The sequence below is a fragment of the Osmerus eperlanus genome, chromosome 26, assembly GCF_963692335.1.
Source record: "Osmerus eperlanus chromosome 26, fOsmEpe2.1, whole genome shotgun sequence".
Classification (NCBI taxonomy): Eukaryota; Metazoa; Chordata; class Actinopteri; order Osmeriformes; family Osmeridae; genus Osmerus; species Osmerus eperlanus.
In genome coordinates this window covers 4,971,763-4,990,532 of record NC_085043.1, presented here as the reverse complement: position 1 = coordinate 4,990,532, position 18,770 = coordinate 4,971,763, and the positions used below count along the sequence as shown (strand labels likewise).

The 18,770-nt window shown below is 40.8% G+C and overlaps 4 protein-coding genes across 4 annotated transcripts; 2 read left to right on the top strand and 2 right to left on the bottom strand.

Moving 5' to 3' along the window:
* The first annotated feature begins 712 nt into the window (after positions 1–712).
* Positions 713–4,303, top strand: cpt2 (carnitine palmitoyltransferase 2). The gene is made up of 6 exons (XM_062452931.1): positions 713–879; positions 1,005–1,228; positions 1,500–1,580; positions 1,672–1,778; positions 2,005–3,309; positions 3,451–4,303. Exons 2-6 carry the CDS (start codon positions 1,044–1,046, stop codon positions 3,777–3,779), a joined length of 2,007 nt encoding a protein of 668 aa, XP_062308915.1. The 5' UTR covers positions 713–879; positions 1,005–1,043; the 3' UTR covers positions 3,780–4,303.
* A 279-nt stretch (positions 4,304–4,582) lies between these two features.
* Positions 4,583–6,227, bottom strand: magoh (mago homolog, exon junction complex subunit). Its single transcript, XM_062452933.1, has 5 exons — positions 6,012–6,227; positions 5,455–5,513; positions 5,124–5,234; positions 4,891–4,973; positions 4,583–4,789 (listed from the first exon to the last, which is right to left on the bottom strand). Exons 1-5 carry the CDS (start codon positions 6,100–6,102, stop codon positions 4,690–4,692), a joined length of 444 nt encoding a protein of 147 aa, XP_062308917.1. The 5' UTR covers positions 6,103–6,227; the 3' UTR covers positions 4,583–4,689.
* A 1,039-nt stretch (positions 6,228–7,266) lies between these two features.
* On the bottom strand, positions 7,267–13,346 carry uck2a (uridine-cytidine kinase 2a). The gene is made up of 7 exons (XM_062452932.1): positions 12,937–13,346; positions 9,963–10,122; positions 9,406–9,502; positions 9,122–9,264; positions 8,932–9,029; positions 8,776–8,824; positions 7,267–8,305 (listed from the first exon to the last, which is right to left on the bottom strand). Exons 1-7 carry the CDS (start codon positions 13,039–13,041, stop codon positions 8,169–8,171), a joined length of 789 nt encoding a protein of 262 aa, XP_062308916.1. The 5' UTR covers positions 13,042–13,346; the 3' UTR covers positions 7,267–8,168.
* A 612-nt stretch (positions 13,347–13,958) lies between these two features.
* Positions 13,959–17,894, top strand: LOC134013142 (cytochrome b-c1 complex subunit 6, mitochondrial). Its single transcript, XM_062452934.1, has 4 exons — positions 13,959–14,118; positions 14,532–14,573; positions 14,805–14,966; positions 17,691–17,894. The coding sequence occupies exons 1-4, from the start codon at positions 14,074–14,076 to the stop codon at positions 17,721–17,723; spliced, it is 282 nt and encodes a 93-aa protein (XP_062308918.1). The 5' UTR covers positions 13,959–14,073; the 3' UTR covers positions 17,724–17,894.
* The last annotated feature ends 876 nt before the right edge of the window (positions 17,895–18,770 follow it).

Genomic DNA, 18,770 nt, shown 5'->3' with positions numbered 1-18,770 from the left:
CTGTGACATTATGAATGGGCTATACAAATACATTTTGATTATATTTGATGCAGCTTACATGGTTTTAATGAAAGTTTTTGGGTTTCATAAAACCAACAAACTGGATGAAGGAATTGGGGTATAGTGCCTGAGGGCAATAGGGATGCAGGCATATTACTCTGTGAACAACCCATATAGGTCGTCTGAATGAAGACAAACAGCTGAAAATGTCATAATGGAGGCAGTGAACTGTCACCTTCTTAACTCCCAGCCCGTGCAGCATTTATAGAGCAGTGCTGGTGAAGGGGGAGGATGCTGTAGCTGGTGATGACAAGGGTTAGTGGATGGGGAGGATTTAAGGCCAAGCATCAAACTCGAGCTAGCTTGATTACTCTCTCACCCAACAGAGCCGATAGGCGGACTGAATAGCCGGGAAGTCAGCCAATGTTGTGCTGCTGTGAGTGTGTCAGTCTGGTCGTAAGGGGCCGAGTCCTCTGCTTTTCAGTCCAAACATAAACTGTTTAAGCCGATGCTGCTCTCTGTTGGCAAGTCTTACATTTAAAAACTCAAATATATGTCAACGGGTTGTAAGACAGGTCGATTATGTTTTTTTTAATGACGAGGATTAAAACAACGGAATTTTAAGTGTATATGGCAATGTCACCAGGAACCTGGTAAATGTCTGCTTTATAAAAATGTTGAAAACACCGACGGACCAGCATGTCACGTGACTTTCTGTCTTGGAGATATTCTTCCTGGAACATTAGCTAAAAGAGCAGCTTCTCATTCAGGGCTTGTTTTAGTCTGTAATAACAGGCTTCTATGAAATATCTTACTTGCTTTTGTGGTCAGTCTCAGTCAACATTTTATTACAAGGGACGCCAGTTTTGTGTGCAAATGGCAAGATAATCAGCTAATTTGTTCACTGGCTAGCTCTCAAATTAAACTATACATTGCTTGCTGTTAGCAAACTAGCGTGATCTTGTAAACTGTGATAATACTTTTTAAAGCCTTCTCGTTGGCAGAACACCTTGACTTCCAGCTAGGATTTGACCTGTACAACCATGGCGAATTTGCTCTCGCTGCAGTTCAGTGCCTCTCTCAGAAAATATGGGAGTCTAAAGCCTCTGAGGACTGCTACAACGTTACCCATTGATAAAAGACGTTACAGCAGCAAAGATGGATCTACTTCTGAGTACCTGCACAAAAGTATTGTGCCGTCTATGCATTATCAGAAGAGTTTACCCAGGTAAGCGTACAGCAAGTATCCGTTTCTAGTATCCAGCAATACAACAATATAGGCTAAAGATACAATGTATTTATTATTTCGTATTTATTTCCCATGCTGATTACCTATCAAGCATTTAGCTATCCAAATATTTGATTTATTTAGTAGAAAGGGTCCTTGTCACTGGAAAAGGAATGTAGGTGAAAGGGCAAAGGGATATTGAACGTTGACACATGGCCAACAGAGGACGGTGTTTCACATACAGTATGCTATTAATCCATTGTTTCTATAGGCTACCAATTCCAAAACTGGAAGATACAGTCAAGAGATATTTGGCAGCTCAGAGACCTCTCCTTGATGATGACCAGTTCAGGTGAGCATGCAACAAAAAAAAAATCTACAAACAAAACATTCATCAATCATGAGGACACATTCACCACTCAAAATGCTTTTTATGTCTTCAGTAAAACGGAGAAGTTGGTAAGGGACTTCCAAAGTGGTGTTGGGAACCAACTTCACGAGGAGCTGGTGGCTCAGGACAAGCAGAACAAGCACACAAGCTACATCTCAGGTTAGCTATGGATCCAAAACGCAGTGAAATCAAATTATTTTGTGTATCGTAGTGTTTTGTTCCAAAATGTCTGCGTATGTGGTCTTTTCAGATTTTGCAAAGGATTGTAAACAGTGTGTGTAAAAAGTGTAGCTCTACGAAAATGAAAACGAATAGAAAATATGGGAATTTTAGGATGATTTGACAACCAAATTGAAAATAAATTCATTCGTTCATTTCATTTCAGCCCCATGGTTTGACATGTACCTGTCCGCAAGGGACTCTGTAGTCCTGAACTTTAATCCCTTCATGTCCTTCAACCTCGACCCCAAGACGGAGTACAATGACCAGCTAGTGCGAGGCACGAACATGGTCTGCTCGGCTGTACGGTTTATGAAGACCCTCCGTGCTGGCTACCTGGAGCCAGAGGTATTCCATCTGAACCCAGCCAAGAGTGACACGGTCAGCTTTAAAAAGTTCATTCGCTGGGTCCCCTCCTCCCTGTCATGGTACGGGGCCTACATGGTGAACGCCTACCCCCTGGATATGTCCCAGTATTTCCGCCTATTCAACTCCACCCGTATCCCCAAGAAGGGACGGGACGAGCTCTTCACAGAGCCTAAAGGGCGCCACCTACTGGTGATTAGGAAAGGCCACATGTATGTGTTCGATGTGGTAGATCCTAACGGGAACCCGGTGGAGCCTGCGCAGATCCAGTCCCACTTGAAATACATCCTGTCTGACCAAACTCCAGCCCCCGCCTATCCTCTGGGCTTCCTGACCAGCGAGAACCGGGACATATGGGCCGGACTGAGAGAGAAGCTCCTGGCTGCCGGAAATGGAGAGGCGATCGGTAGTGTCGACAGTGCCTTATTCTGTCTGTGCTTGGAGGACGAGAACATGCGAGACCACATTCACATCTCCCACAACATGCTGCACGGGGACGGCTCTAACCGCTGGTTCGACAAGTCGTTCAGCATAATCCTCGCCAAAGATGGACAGGCGGCCATCAACTTCGAGCACTCCTGGGGCGACGGCGTGGCCGTGCTCCGCTTCCAGAACGAGATCTTCAAGGACTCCACGGAGAGGCCTCTGGTCCATCCCGGCTCCTCAGCAGCGGTGGTGGACTCCGCTTCTGCCGTGCGCCGCCTCCAGTTCAACCTCGACGGCGAGCTGGAGACTGGGATCGCGAAGGCCAAGGAGAACTTCGATTCGGCCGTGTCAAAGCTCACCATCGACGCCATGGAGTTCAAGAAGGGCGGGAAGGAGCAGCTGAAGAAGAAGAAACTGAGTCCGGACGCCATCGCTCAGCTGGCGTTCCAGATGGGCTTTCTGAGGCAGTACGGGCAAACCGTAGCTTCCTACGAGTCTTGCAGCACCGCGGCGTTCCGTCATGGCCGCACAGAGACCATCCGGCCCGCCACGGTCCACACACTGCGCTGTGCTCACGCCTTTGTACGTCAGCCAGGGAAGCACAGTGTGGACGAACTGCAGGGACTGCTCTCCGAATGCTCGAAATATCACGGGCAGCTCACCAAAGAGGCGGCCATGGGTTAGTGCACAGCAGTTTCACAAAATGGGCAAAGTGAAACGGGTTTCATATTTGATATGGCGAGGGCAGGGTTAAATCCCATACATGTTAGAACATCCTCATTTTAATTATTCTTCCTGCACCTGTTTTTTTCTCCACCAGGCCAAGGGTTTGACCGGCACCTGTTCGCAATGAAGTATCTGGCCAACTCAAAGGGCCAGCCACTACATGCCCTGTACCAGGACCCGGCATATGCAGCTATTAATCACAACATCCTGTCCACCAGCACCCTTACCAGCCCTGCAGTTAGCTTGGGAGGCTTTGCCCCTGTGGTGCCTGACGGTTTTGGGGTAGGCTACGGTGTCCATGACGACTGGATCGGCTGCAACGTGTCCAGCTATCCAGACCGTAACGTACATGAGTTCCTGCAGTGTGTCCACAAGTCACTTGAGGACATCTTTACTGTTCTGGAAGGAAAGCCTCTCAGCTAAGGAAAGGGTTTCATACAGAGATCACTAATGCAGGGAAATTATGGAGTTCTGTAATACAATTAGGTGAATTTTAAGGCTGTGTTTCTCGACTACTGATCTTCAGACCATCACTGCTCAGGTGGTACAACCATACCTGCAGACTAGGTGACCTTATCTGTCTGAAAGGAATAGGTTAAAAAACACTAAGTGCACTTTGTCCAGGTTAAGGGCTAATACAATAGTGTGGGTTGAGAGAAGTGTTGTTAAATGACATCACAGCAAACTATATAATTGGGTCATCAAAGGTTAATGTAGCAGTTTAATATTCAGTACGCCACTTTTGCAGTGCATGTGAATTAAGCAGGGCAGTGTTCTAAACAATATTCACTATGAATGTCAAGTTGGAGAAACCATATGAGTGATTCATTGCATTTTTTTGCTAATAGAATTGGCATTTATAATGCCATTCATAACCTTTAATGAAGCTGTGTATGTACATGCCTTATTGAGTCAAATGAATAAATGTTTACTTGAAGTCAATTCTGCTTAATGGCTTGCCACAATTTGTTACATTAAGGATCACTGCCTTTTTTCATAATATAACCTCAGATCTTTGCTAATGATGGGCATTTTTATGAATCATGAATCTAAAGCAGTTGCACACAGGCAAACAATATGAATGTTTGTATGAAAACTCTTGACAAAACTTCAACTGACTTTTTAAATAAAGCTCCATGTGTCCATGGTGGGATATATCAGTGTCAATACTAGGGTATGATCCATTTCTTCAACTGTCCACCTGATAAAATTCAGTGCCTGAAATGTTTTCTCAATCATTTATTTAAAATAAAAAACAATCAAAAGTAATATACAAAACGTCATACAGGCTCGAACTCGTAACTAAAACAATTCCAACGAGATTATTATCATCTTAAATGGGCTTGATTTTGAAGTGTAGGCCGATCAGACTGAAGACGAGACATTTCAGATCTTGCACCAGGTAGTAAAACACCCTGAGGCCTTCTGGATCCCTGCAAAACAAGTGTTATTTTTAGAAGCGAGAACAACTTGACAGGGACCTCATTATTCTAGCTGTGCCCATATCTTACAACCATCAATGCATTTTACTTACTTGGACTGGTTGACATCGATCAAGGAGCCAATCTTTGAAGTTGTGAAAGAAATGTGCTCATCCCCAATGACAATCTCAAGCTCCTGGTTGGGTGAAGATCAAAGGTTCTTTATTTCAGTTTTCAATCAAATGGCATTAAGCTCACCTGGTATCCTCCATGCATTGAACTTGGCCAAATACCTGGGTAAAACAGCAATACATGGGCTCCTTAGTTTAAAGAAAATCTGACAAACCTGTCTGCCAACTCTATCAGGAGGCGGCCACAGTGCATCGTCTTCCTTAGTGATCTCGCTGTCGTCAATGATCCTCTTTAGCTCTTCCATAACACTTTTATGTACATAGGCCTGAGAGGAAAGTAGTACATAAGGCATGCTGTGAGTAGGTACTGTAAAATTCGATATTTGATTGTAGGTTTGATGTATACATTTGAACAATTTAGTACTACACTTGCAGAAATTAAATAATTAATTGTAAGGAGTTCTTAATGCAAATGTTCGTGTAATGATTAATGATCGATGTGATTGTTATTGAAGCCGCCCCCGCTTCCTCCATTCAGACACAAACCTCTTTTCTGATCATCACGTCGTTTTTGTAGTTACTGTTGTTGGCGTACCTCAACTTGCCTGCAATAAATTAAGTCATGAGCTCTATAGTAAAAACAGCTACAGTAACAGCGGTATTTAGCTCAAGTCCATTCGCCTATATGGTTATTAGCTAGTTAGCTTATTTACTAGCTACTTAGTGGGTCAAGTACTACTGTGAATAACAGCTAACCAGCAAGCGTATAATGGAACTCTACTGGTATTAGCAAGCTTCCTTGGTTAAGCTAGACAAGACAAAAAAGCGCGTTCCTCGACAAAATAAAGTTACTAAATAGTTAACACATACTAGATAACTAGCACGCGGATAAATAACTATCGGCTGTGTAGCTAGCTAGCTTGAATTTCTGCAAAAGTTAGTTAGCAATTAGGAAGCTAACGCATATAACACGTAACAGTTAGCTTGCTAGCCAGCCATCCCCCCCAAAAAATAGCTAGCTAGCACAGAGTCGTGGTGGTAGCAGCTACATTGCTAGTAGCTAGTTAGCTTGCTCAATGAAATTGCCGCCTAGACAAACTTACCGTCGGGTCTGAACTCAAATTCCAGAAACTCGTGGCCAAATTTGCCCTTATGCCCAACATAGTATCTCAAATAAAAGTCACTCGTTGACATAATCAAATCGCCTAAAGTGTTTGCCGGATCAAACCAAAGGAAGTACACCGTAACTCTGCAGCCCTTGTGCTGTGATCAAAAGCTAACCTCGCTGGTCTACCGCCTCACATGAACACTGCGCCTGCGCCCGGGCGCTTCTTTGTGATCTCATGTTTGTTGTCGCAAGAAAATGACGTAGTTCCAAACAGCGGACTTACCGTAGTATTTCGAAATCTGTGAAAATATTATAATTAAAAATAATGCATTTCTAAATTTTTGCTGGTACATTTAGCTAAAAGAATTGCTACAAATTACCCAATAAGAAGATCAGATCACATATATATTACATTTTTCACTATACTAGTAGCTATCATAACCTACATCATTAACAGCCAAGTAATAAAACGCCTGCAGTTTTGTCAGTTGTTTTGACTGCAGACTGGTCTGCCAATGTCAAGAACACACAGAAACTTCTTGTCACAACCTTTAATTAATTGGAACCATGTAATTAACCTAAAAATTCATTTGTAATTATTTGAAACTAAAATAAATAACTCATGCATTATCAGAATAGTATCTGCACATATGGAGAGCAAAAAAAGATCAGACAAAATGTGTTTGATACAATTATAGACTCAAAATAATCCAATAAATGATAGATGTTGACAATGATACACGTTGCATTGGCTGTGTTTTTGTGCTCATTTTATTATTTTACTGCTTCATCTTTAACCTATAAATTCACTTTTTCACAGTGTTAAATCCTGTGGGAGATTTGAAGGTATAGAAGCTATAACAGTCCATGCAGCATTACATGGTTCATTATATTGACTAACAAGTTTGCAGCTAGCTTTTTATTCCCATGTAAGCAAGCCATGTTTTTAAATATTTAAAAGGCATGTCGGTGGATTTATGCACAGATAAACTGATATCAGTAACATTAAAGTGTGTTTATACACAATTCAGGGGTCTTTTGCTCACACAGAAAAATGTGAACAAAGGTAGAATTGTGAACATGAAGTTATCCTTTGCAAAGGAGTGGTAATCTACAGGTAGGACATATTACAAACATTTCAGATGATCAATTAATCCAATTTTGTGAATCAATAGATAAGTAGCAGAATTTAAATGCATAAATGTTCAGTTCACATCACTTATAAAAACCTGAGGTTTCAAGGAGAGAACTTCAATGTGATAGGACTTATTTATTCTTTGGTGGGGTTGTCCCTAGAAAAAACACCACTCGGCACAAGGATTGTTCAACAAAATGGATGAACGTTTTTCAGTGTTGGTGTAGCTGGACAAATTATAACATTTAGAACAAACTGTGTAGTGGCAGCACATAGAGAGATTGTACAAACTCTTCAAGAGCAACATCGGCACCATTAATACATTAGGATCAAAACCAAACTGCTTTGATTCATAAAGTCAAGTAGTTTAGTTTATATCCGTGTAAAACGCAAAGTTGCATTGTTTCTAGGATTTGTCAGCAAGGCAGTTAACCTGAATAAGGCCTGAGAAAATGCATAAATAAGAACATGCCACAACAGCACTACCCTGCATTCAAGGCTTATAATACAGAATACAAGAGGTTCTGCAAAATTAACAAGCCATTATTTATCGGCAATCACTCCGAGTGTATATATTCTCAGCTGCTGTTGATGGGAAATACTAAAAGGATCACATTTGTTACTTTCCCACAAACAGCACACACCTTTGACTAAAACTGATAGTTGCTTAAAGTTGAACTCTTAGAAAAAACAACACTCACAATTCACCCTGTTCCTCTATTCTGACAACAAACAAAATAGTGAGCAGACATCCAAAGAAAATAGCTAACTACTCAGATTCACAACTTTGACATAGTTTCAAAGTTTCAAAACAAGGAATAAATCCTACTCCTAACACCCTGCATTTCTTTCTTCAGTAAAAATATGCAAAGTATCAAGGAATAGGCCTTATGGAATAAGGAGAAATATTCAGTTGTTTCTGGACAAGGTGTGGAAAGTTAGTATGTACAGAAAAGCACTTCCCTCCATTCATCCATCCATCCAGTTGTCCCTGGCACTACGAGAGAGGCAATGAAGTCAGTGTGGCCGACTGCTGGACTCAGACGCCTGCCGTTTTCTAGGTGTACTGTGCCCATTGAGGCAACCATTCTGCCGCTTGGTCAAACCTCCATTTAGAATGTCTTGGATGTGCTGAACTATAAGATTTATGGCAACTGCAATCAAACACATGGGAGAGCATAGTGGACATCAAAAAACAGTACAGTTACAGTATGAACAAAAGACAACAGATTCACAATTTTTGATTCTGCATTTTTGGACGATTGGTTTTGGATGTCATATGAAAGCCCCTAACATGAGCAGTGATTACTTCTGAGTAGTCCATTAAATTGTGAAAATTAGCCTTGGACCTTGTTTTTTTAGGAGGTATCTGACATTGACCTTGTGATTCCAAAACAAAGACAGTATTTTGTCTTGAGAATATGTATATCTAGTTCTCTGCCATGTGTAGGTCAAAACTGTAGAACAAGCCAACAATGCTCAGTCAGGCCTCAAAAAGATAAGAGGAAGAATAAAGAAAAGCTGGAAAACAAAGACATTCATTTAGTGTCATGAGCCCTTTTACAAATCGTTGTTGTCGTCAGTCTCGCAACCATTTGAACATAAGCAAAGTACCATGACTCACCCAGATTATCAGCTCCTCTCGGAATGATAACATCAGCATACTTCTTTGTCTAAACAAAAAATGTGGAAAAATACACATTTCAAATAAATCAAAATTGACGAAAGAAAGGCAAACAAATAAATTGAAGTGTAATTCGTATTTCTAGGTACTACTGACTGGCAAGCAGAACTCCTCAAAGGCAGGCTTGACAAAAGTTATGTATTGCGCCAGGACTTGCTCCAGGTCCCTTCCTCGTTCACTGATGTCACGGAGCACTGGTGAATATAGGGGGAGGGGCTGTCACTATAACAATAACGTCTGCCTTCATACAATGTCTGTGCACACACAAATACACTGAGTGGTTTACCTCTGCGTGAGAGCCGCGTGTCTGCATCCGTATCCACAAACAGCTTCATATGGAAGAGATCCCGGATCTCCTGGGAGTAGAACATTAGGATTCCCTCGAACAGCACCACGTCTGCAGGGTACACCGTCACCGTCTCCTCTTTCCTGTGACAAATCGGTAGGACAAAGCATTCAATGCTGCTACCATAGAAACAGGCTAGTCTCCAATCCAGTTATTCTCCCTTTCCAAAACGGTCGGCCATTTTTATTGCTCATTCCTAATAACCATGCTAGCTTTGCACTCACCTGGAATGGGTGACAAAGTCATACACAGGGATCTGCACCGTTTTGCCCTCTATGATGCCCCATAGGGTCCTGACAATAAGCTCGTTATCAAACGCATCTAGTGAGGATAAAAGGAAATCATGGTCAAAACCATAGCCATTTGATTACTGTCAGTCTTTGCCAGTCCATAGGATAAAGATATAATCTAGTATGTTAACCACAGGTGGACAGGCTGTGTGCTCTACTTGTTTGACATGCTCTGCTGTGCTGCCAGATTGTGCAGCCAGCCCCCACACGCAATGTGAGAAACAGAGACAGCCGGCTGCTGAAGTGACAAAGACACCAAGCTACTGAAAGACAGAGTGTTGGAGAGGAAGAAAAGAAAGAGTGAGAATGTGTGTGGGGGTGAGAGTGTGTCTTTGTGTGTGTGTCCCTGTGTGTGTGTGTGTCTTTGTGTCCGTGTGTGTGTGTGTCCGTGTGTGTGTCTGTGTCCATGTGTGTCCGTGTTTGTGTGCATGTCTGTGTGTAGGGGGGCTGGCTGAGTGACTGAGTGAATGAGTGAGTGACTGAGTACTTACCTGGGTGGTCAAAGTTGAACTGGCCCTTGAGAGCCTTGGATTTCTGCTCTGGCATCAATACCTTGTAGAAACTGTCTTGACTGAGAATGGCCACCTGGCGTTGGTGATGGTCAATCTTGTTCTGACCAAGCAGCTCCATGATCTTACTGCAGACTGAAGACTAATCAGGGAATGAAGAAAAACAAGAAAATACCTGTAATTGTGTTCCTAAAGATGAAACTGATTAAATCAAATGAGCTTTTGTTAAACATAATCATAAAAAACAGCAAATCCCCAAATATATTTTTGTTGACCCGTGGGATTTAGAAGACAGATGACAACTGCCATGATCCTATAATACTGTAGTTTAAACAACAGTCTGTAACCCCAGTGTTGAAAAACAACAACAGCAGGTGCTCTTTGCAGTCTTTCCGATAGAAGAACTTAAATTTGGCAAAGATGACACACAGTGAAAAGTAGTTGTAATGAAGAGCTATATAGTTTTATCCTGAGATGTTAAGACATAGTTAAATAGCATCACTTGTAGTTCTGGAATGTATACACTAATTATCAGTCAGCAGAGAGGAGAGAAAACAACTAACAATAATGACCAGAACTAGAAAGAAGTAATGTATTTTTATCTCTGAGGCATAGAAGTTATAGAGCTCATGTGGAGAGAGAGAGAGAGAGAGAGAGAGAGAGAGAGAGAGAGAGAGAGAGAGAGAGAGAGAGAGAGAGAGAGAGGGAAGATGAATAGCAACACAGATGTAGATACTGAGTATTGTGATTGAATTATTTCATATATGCCATTAGGTCACCTGAAGTTATTAGTTGTCTGTGGCCATTGCTTTAAAGAGTGTGTCCAGTGGGGAGGATGCTTGACAAATTCCAAGGCACACCTTTAAATGTTGAAGCTAAAGATAGGTTGTGAAGAGGTCTGTCATTAACCACTAATCAGTTAACAATAATAACGATTACAAATAATGATTACTATATTACTTTTATACAATTTTGAATATTCTGATTATAATAAACAATGTTTGATCGACAGTATACCCTGCTATATTAGCTCACGAGAACATCACCCTTGGTCATGAGAGAAATATGCCTATATATGAATAGTGTTGCGTGTATCATGGATAAACTGTCATTATGCTGTTTGCTAAAGCTTGCTTATGCCTGCATAGCCATAAATTAGTTATTTGTAAGATGAGACTAGGAAATGTCTGGGACACTAGTGTAGGTCCGAGGTCACAATGTCACCAAAGTTTATAATGCCATGCAACGAGGAAAATAGAAGGAACGTCATGGCCATTTCTATGAACTATCTAAAGACTAAACAAAAGCTATCTAGAGCCATGAATGCAGCGTTTTCTGTCTGTGCTTACAAAGTCTATGTTGATTGTCACCCCCCTGACATTTCTTGTGAGAGTAAAACCTCCCATATTGTGATCCTATTTAACTGCCCTTCATTCCTGTATTCATTGTCCAGTCATCTGAGATGCTTGAGTGTATCAGACACCTGCACCTTACAGATCTGTAATAAATACTTAGATTTAGTCTCGAACTTGTACTTGGCAACTGACTTCATTGACTTGGTACTTTCACAGCAATGGGGTAAAACAAGAGACTTCTTCAGTTTGGCATCAGAACTTGTAAGCTGTTTGAGCGTGTGACTTCTGATCCCACCTGATTCATGGCCAGATGTTATGGTCTTATGTGTTTGTGTATCAAAAGATGGTCATGTTGGTGTAATGGTTGTTCTGTTTAATAAATATGAGTTTGAAGGGCATTTAACCAGTTTAATGATTGATTCTCTGAATAACTTCCACCACAGTATACAGGAACTCATGTGGCGCCAGTTACCATTAAGTGGATTACAAGAACACTGTGAAAACTTGGATGAACAAATACATGGATACATAATGGTAAATTATTTGATTTCTTCCACACTAGGAACAGCTGCGTATGTTACTATCCAAACACAAGCTTTCCATGCTGCGCACTAGCTGAAGTGTATGGCATCCCTTACAATACTTGTAGCCTATAATCTTGAGCAAGAAGTGCCTTCCTGATGACATACAGCCATTAGAAAAATAAGCATGCACAAAACCACACAGGCAGACTTGTAGAGATGCCCACAAGAGACACATGCAGAGTAGATGTTTTTTCCCCATAATTGACTGAACAGGTGCATATTTCAGTTACTCTCTTCTGGGAAAGGACAGTAACAGGAAATTTAACTTGCAGGCTGATTGTAGATTTGTGGGGTTACCCACATATTCCTAACATGACAAATATGTTGTCAACGTGAAAACTCTTCTCATGTAAAAATATACATTATTTAAGTATTCCAATTGTTACGTTATTTTACACTTAAAATAGAGTATGGGGTCATACGCGATAGTTTACATAAACGACTCGTTATGAGGCTCTGAAACGAATGCCAAGATGCAGCAGCAGCAGCCAGGCGCAGCATCCTTGTGTTTTGCTACCGCAACGATATGTGGGAGCATGCACGTCGCTCCGTTATGAGGTAAGTGTGCCACTGACCCCGTTCTTATGTATTATGGCGGTCAGCTGTTTTTCATCACTGTGAATCAATCAGCTGCTCCAGACACGCGTGGTGGACGACGAGAAGGATAATTACTGTTTATGGATCTCTATCTATTTATTACATTTTCTGGATCTGGATTGAAGAAGGCAGAGTCGGATTTGGCTAAGCCCGTTTCTGTGTGGTCCCCGTTTACCTTAACATTAATTGAAGTAAAAGATGTGCAGGGGGATAAAAGCCAAATAGGCCCATTATGAGATTTGGGTGGTCGTAAACTATGAATATTTAGTAAAGTAATTCTCATTAAACTAATCATGATCTGTTAACAGAATATCAAGTTATTTTCCACATACATCCAATCAATCACTGTGACAGAGAATTTGAAAAGGAGGGGGGAAAGACAAAAGAATATGAAATCGCCCAAACGTGTTAAATGCCAACCTTGCCGCTGGCAGTCCCTCCGGCAACCCCGATCAGAAAAGGATGCCAGTTGACATTCTCGTTTTCGGCGTGGCTGTCCAGCCTTGTCTCAATGTCGCCTGCCATGCTTGCACTAAAAGCATTTGGACGCTCGTGGGTGGTTTTACTCAAATTGCGCTCCGCCTCCTACCAACAGCGGTGCTTATTATTTGCTGTTCGACTAGACAGTGAGGCCTACATCGTGAACGTCAATTATAGATAAACTACTTGAATATCGTTTTACATTTAAGAATGTTTTGAGTAAAGGGTTTAAAGATATGGTCAAATTGTAGCTGTGTATAGGCCGACGTGTAGACAAATGTTAAGAAAACGCATAGGCTGTAGCCTATTTTCTTTCCATTCTTATAGGCTATTCTTTTTCATGTCTCATCGTATGGATCATTCGGGGATCAGTTTCTATATGCGTACCGGAAACTAATCTACGTCTCCTCTACAATGTTAGAAAGGCGGCTAGAGCGCTGCAGTTCCGTCAGTTATTTCATCGTAGGTAGGCCTTCACAAAAATGGCAAAAGCATGTGTTCTTCTCGGTTTTTACTTTAATATAAATTATATAGTCCTGTTGGTTGCAACCTAAGTATGTCCTTACTGTATAATGTTTTTGAAATTGTATTTTAGTCAGTAAAGTTTTTCAAAAAGTATTGTGTGTCCTGGTAGATGAATATGCCTACATAAACAAATGAATACATTAAATTAATATTTTAATTATAATAATTTATTTTAATCAGTCTCTCACACTAGGAAATCAATACATTTATGGTTTTATTGAAAGGATAACACAGGATAGATAAAAAAATAATCTAGCCTCCTAAGTCTGATAATAATGCAGAGTAATTATTTTTGTCCATCACCAGAACCCAACCCAAGGGGTCTGACAGATAACCCATATTAGACATTCTCTGAGTCTACCCTTGAGGCTCAGTTTCAATTACTTTACATCTCCGGTCCTTGGGGTGGCAGTAGCGTTTGCAGTTATCTAGTAAACATTAGAGCAGAGGACAGAAGTAGGATCACATTCCGGTGCGTGACCTGGTGCGTCCTCCAACTTCGAATTCTTCAGATTTGACAGCGGGTCACACTAGGACACGATTATCAGGATCATGGTTTTCGAGGAGAAAATGATCTTAAACGGGGAACCCGATGAGGTAAAATATTCATTTTCATTCATGCTCAGCATAGAGAAGCTAATGCGCGCTAGCGAGTGTGCTCTACTGCTGCTGTTGTTAGCATAGATTGCTAGAGAGCATTTGGTTGACAAATGACATGGACGCGATGTAGCTAAATGTCTTCTACAGCAAACATTTGCTAGCTTGCTTACGACATGGATGTGAAGAACTTGGGATGTCATGAAAAGGTTATGCAGTATTAAAAGTATTGTAATAGGTAGTATTGTACAGTACTGAATTTGCAACCTTCGGTTTGATGTACAGATGCACTGATAAGTGATAACACTGACAAGTACTGAAACTAGTAGGCTAAGTAGCTGGATAGCTAGAGCTAATTACAGTACTGTTGTTAAAAAGAATAAGACATATGGTATGTCTGTGCTGTTTTATAGGAAGAAGAGGAGGAGGAGGAAGAGGACGAAGAGGACATGGTGGTAAGAATGTTTTAGATAATGTTGTACATTTACATTTACCATATGCACCTTCCTGCCATAGTAAATTCCTTGTTTGTGCTAACTAACTTGTCAAATAAAGCTTATTCTGATTCTGAGAAGGCTTCAAGCTGACCAATTTTGGGACTGTAAATACTACGTTGTACCAGTAGCTTGTTTGTTTATTGTTAGTAGGCTTGTCACTAGCTCTGTCACTTTTGACTTTCATTCAAGGATCCACTGGAAACTGTAAGGCAGAAGTGTGAACAGTCGGAGCACTGCGTCCACAATCGGGAGAGACTGGAAGCATGTGAGAATAGGGTTGGCTCAAGGTCTGAGACCGATGAGGACTGCACCGAGGAGCTCTTTGACTTCCTTCATGCCCGCGACCACTGTGTGCGTAATTATTACTTTTTTACTTCTGACATATACTCTGAGAGATGGCAATCGGACTGGAGGTGGCAGGGAAAGACTCCTATAAAGGAAAACAAGTCTGCTTGTTGAGCTGTCAAACTGGCACAGCACTGTGTGTCCAATCGATGTGAAACCTCCCCACATTAATCCATTGATGCCATTGTTTCCCTGAACATATTGCATGACATGTCAGCATTTCAACCAGCAGTCTTTATTCATGTAATTGTGGTTATGGATATGCATTTGTGTCATGTCATTTTTGGTAGATAAATGTACCATTAAAACATTGCAATAGTACACTTACTGTACAATATGATTGGTAGGGCTGAAGAGTGGAGTGGTAGTGGTCAGTGGAATGCTGAATAGATAAAATAATAATAATAATAAGTTTAGCCTACTAAAATATATCTAGTGATATATTAGAAGCTTTAAACTGACTCTTGCATTGACTAACAAATCCAGTACATTATCTGCTTTCAATTGCTTTGATATTTGTAATAATTATGGAATGAGGCTGTAGTTGGATTTCCACAGGAGATAGTGTGAAATTAAAGTCCTGACCCAAATAAACCCCTTCCAGGGCTCCAGACTAACTTGTTGCCTTGGTTGCACTGGTGCGCCTAACTTTTTTATTTAGGTGCACCAGCACAAAATTTAGGTGCACCCAAATTTTTCCTTGCGTCGCCACAATTTCAAGGTCACCTTTTTATCACGCTCCATATACATTCATATATATTATGTAAATGATCTTAAACAAGAATAAGGTGTAGGTAAATATATTTTTTATTTGAAGCACAATCATACTGTATATATAAAAAAAAATATTTTAAGTGCTTCACTGAGCTACCAAACTAAAACATTTTAAGCAAAATAAAACATTTCAAAATAGAAAGTGCTACTGTTTAAAAGTGCTTCCCTGAACTGAGACCTAACATTTCATGGCTCAAAGTCTTATAGCGGGTCCCACCTTGCTGTCGCATACCCTTCAGATGGCCAACACCTGTATTTGGCCTTCTTGCCCTATGGCCTTGGCTAAATCATCTTGCCACACTCTCCCTAGCATCAAAATCCTAGCTCCATGGGTTAGCTCCATGGCCCAGCTTCGTAACTCAGGGGTCCGCAATTCATTTTTACAAGGGGCCACATGAGAAACCTGAAATGTGTTGGAGGGCCTCATCAATTTGCTCACTATTCATTTTCTCCCATTGTAAAAAGCAGTAAAGTATATATTTTGATTAGCTGCTACTGGTTATCAGAAGAATAAGGATATTCTGTAAATATTTATATACATATTTTAGATGTTGGTGTAGGTCAAATAGGAAAGATTATAGAAGTAATAAACAGTATAAACAACAACAACAGTGTTTCATTTGATTTGTTACCAGTTAATCTTCACAAACACTGAAAAGTTGTTTTGCAGTATGTTAAAGATGTGGAATTGATCAACTTTATACAAAAAGCAATACGTTTTTTCAGTTCATTTTGTTCTGTGAGAGAAATCCAGTGGGCTTGAACAAGTGCATCGAAATCTGTCTGAATGTCTGAGGTGGATATGCGAAGGACAGCTGACCGGTAATGATCAGGGTCTGCAGTTCAACTAGCAAACCATCAGCCCGCGCCCACTGAATCAGTCAAGTTCTTATTATGTCCGCGTTAGTTTTTTTTCTTCACAGCTTTCACTTTAACCTCAGTAAACAGATACTTAGAAGTCCATGTCTTGTTAAAAGTTAATCAGTGGCAAAGTTTTTCATTTTCGAGGGCTAACCAACAGCTAACTCTCCTGTCGGTGAGGTTGGGCAAGCGCACATATGTAAATCGCTTGATCACTGTAGTCTTTCAGGACTACATATTTACTACCGCTCAACACATTTATTATTTAATATATTTAAATTTTTGATTTACCTCACGCTGGCCGGATTGAGACAGCCTGTGGCCGGTTATGCAATGCCCAGGTCTGCTAAACTGACTCTGGTGCTTAGGTCGTAATTTCAATCACACAGCACGGAGCTACAGGAATATCTGGACCACAGCCAATCAGAGGCAAAGACCCGCCCCATCTCTGTCTCTGATTGGTTTAGACCACGATATGATCCAACCATGAGTGTCAGTTCCGTTTTAGGATAACAAACGCTTCGTTTGTGGAGAGACAGCGGATGCGAGGAGGTTAGATGCACCGGTGCGACCTAGGAAAAAATTTAGTCGCACCCGTACACATTTTGGTCGCATTGTGAGCCCTGCCACTCTAGAGCCCTGCCTTCTCTGGGCTGTAATCTGAAAGCATTTGTGGAGATTCAAGTAGATTAGACAGGTCAAAACAATATGGTGGCTTCTTACTAGCTATCCAGAAGACAAGTTGGTGACATCATAAACACCTGTCAAAGCATCAACATCAGATTCCCAGAACACATAGTAGTTGATCTGAGATGAGACACAGGCCTTTGCTGTACATTTCAGCTGAGGGATGGTGTTAATGGATGTTCAATCAATGTTGAGTGATGGATGCTGTTCCTTTGTAAACCACCCTGAATTGTATGTAGGTGTGCTGATGTTTAGTCCATAAATCATCCAGAGAATGTTAGTGAGCTCAGGGGAGCAATTCAAGGATAGACATTCAGGCTACTTTTGTCTTTGTTATGGAGAAATGTGCCTCTTAATGTACAATTATACCTGTTTTAATTATATCTCATCTTCAATTTTGTCCTCTAGGTGGCACACAAAGTTTTCCATTCTGTGAAGTGATGTCCGGAACCGTCCTTCAGGTCCCAGCCTGTTGGAGGATCCCCTTCAGATGTATAGTTATATTACTTCTGTGTCAAGAACATGGTTTTAACAGGTCCCTGTAAGGATCTGTGCTGTATCTTAAGTACACTGTATCTGTTCATGTGAATAAATTGTATATTCAATGTCAAATTTTAATTTGATTGGTCAACTTTATTTTATCAAATGTCAACGTCAACAGTTAGGATTGTCAAATATGGCTAGTTATATTTTTCTTGTGTGTTAAATAAGGCCTCCTTCTTGATAGGAATTGTTGAAGTGACATGGCATTTTCACTTTCACACCAGATACAAATGAGTATAATCAGTAAAAACTGCATTGCTATTAGTTTTAGATTTTGTTGTTGTTGCCAAATCTCCAATGACATTGGAGTCATGCCATGACTGTCTCAAGCATGATGCAATATATATTTTAAATAATTTTAAAAGAAAAGTATACAAATGTCAATAAATACTCCAGGCATAATTTCACAAGTGTCTATTTTAGTAAATGGCAATAATTTTCTTCATCCACATATTCAGGTAGGGAGTCAGGTGGCTGAGTGGTTAGGGAATCTGGCTAGTAATCTGAAGGTTGCCAGTTCTATTCCCGGCCATGCAAAATGAAGTTGTGTCCTTGGGCAAGGCACTTCACCCTACGTGCCTCGAGGAAATGTCCCTGTACTTACTGTAAGTCGCTCTGGTTAAGAGCGTCTGCTAAATGACTAAGTGTAAGTTTTGGAACTTGATACAATTTGCCACTGAAAAGCATGACCTACGGTGTGATGCCATATCCTAGTTTTAAAATGGGCAATTCCTCCGACCACTTTATTTAGTTGAAGGATCCTATTCAAGGTCATCTTACTGAAAAACCTTGTGAAGCCCCTGACATCTTCATGTTAAAAGTTTTGATCTCAGAATTGATCAAATGTGAAACTTTTTTGAGACCATTGAAAGTGTTAAGTTTTGTTGTCCTTGGGTGTGACCCCCTAAAGTATATATTTTTTTGTAAAAACCTGTATTAAAACAC

Coding starts and splice junctions, on each gene's coding strand:
- LOC134013142 (XM_062452934.1), top strand. CDS start 14,074: ATGGTTTTCGAGGAGAAAATGATCTTAAACGGGGAACCCGATGAG. Junction 14,574..14,804: donor AGGACGAAGAGGACATGGTG/GTAAGAATGTTT, acceptor CTTTCATTCAAG/GATCCACTGGAAACTGTAAG. Junction 14,967..17,690: donor TTCATGCCCGCGACCACTGT/GTGCGTAATTAT, acceptor TTTGTCCTCTAG/GTGGCACACAAAGTTTTCCA.
- cpt2 (XM_062452931.1), top strand. CDS start 1,044: ATGGCGAATTTGCTCTCGCTGCAGTTCAGTGCCTCTCTCAGAAAATAT. Junction 1,229..1,499: donor TATCAGAAGAGTTTACCCAG/GTAAGCGTACAG, acceptor TTGTTTCTATAG/GCTACCAATTCCAAAACTGG. Junction 1,779..2,004: donor GCACACAAGCTACATCTCAG/GTTAGCTATGGA, acceptor ATTTCATTTCAG/CCCCATGGTTTGACATGTAC.
- magoh (XM_062452933.1), bottom strand. CDS start 6,102: ATGTCAACGAGTGACTTTTATTTGAGATACTATGTTGGGCATAAGGGC. Junction 5,235..5,454: donor ACGTGATGATCAGAAAAGAG/GTTTGTGTCTGA, acceptor CTTTCCTCTCAG/GCCTATGTACATAAAAGTGT. Junction 4,974..5,123: donor CTGATAGAGTTGGCAGACAG/GTTTGTCAGATT, acceptor TCACCCAACCAG/GAGCTTGAGATTGTCATTGG.
- uck2a (XM_062452932.1), bottom strand. CDS start 13,041: ATGGCAGGCGACATTGAGACAAGGCTGGACAGCCACGCCGAAAACGAG. Junction 9,265..9,405: donor GACTTTGTCACCCATTCCAG/GTGAGTGCAAAG, acceptor GATTTGTCACAG/GAAAGAGGAGACGGTGACGG. Junction 8,825..8,931: donor TTGAGGAGTTCTGCTTGCCA/GTCAGTAGTACC, acceptor TTTTTTGTTTAG/ACAAAGAAGTATGCTGATGT.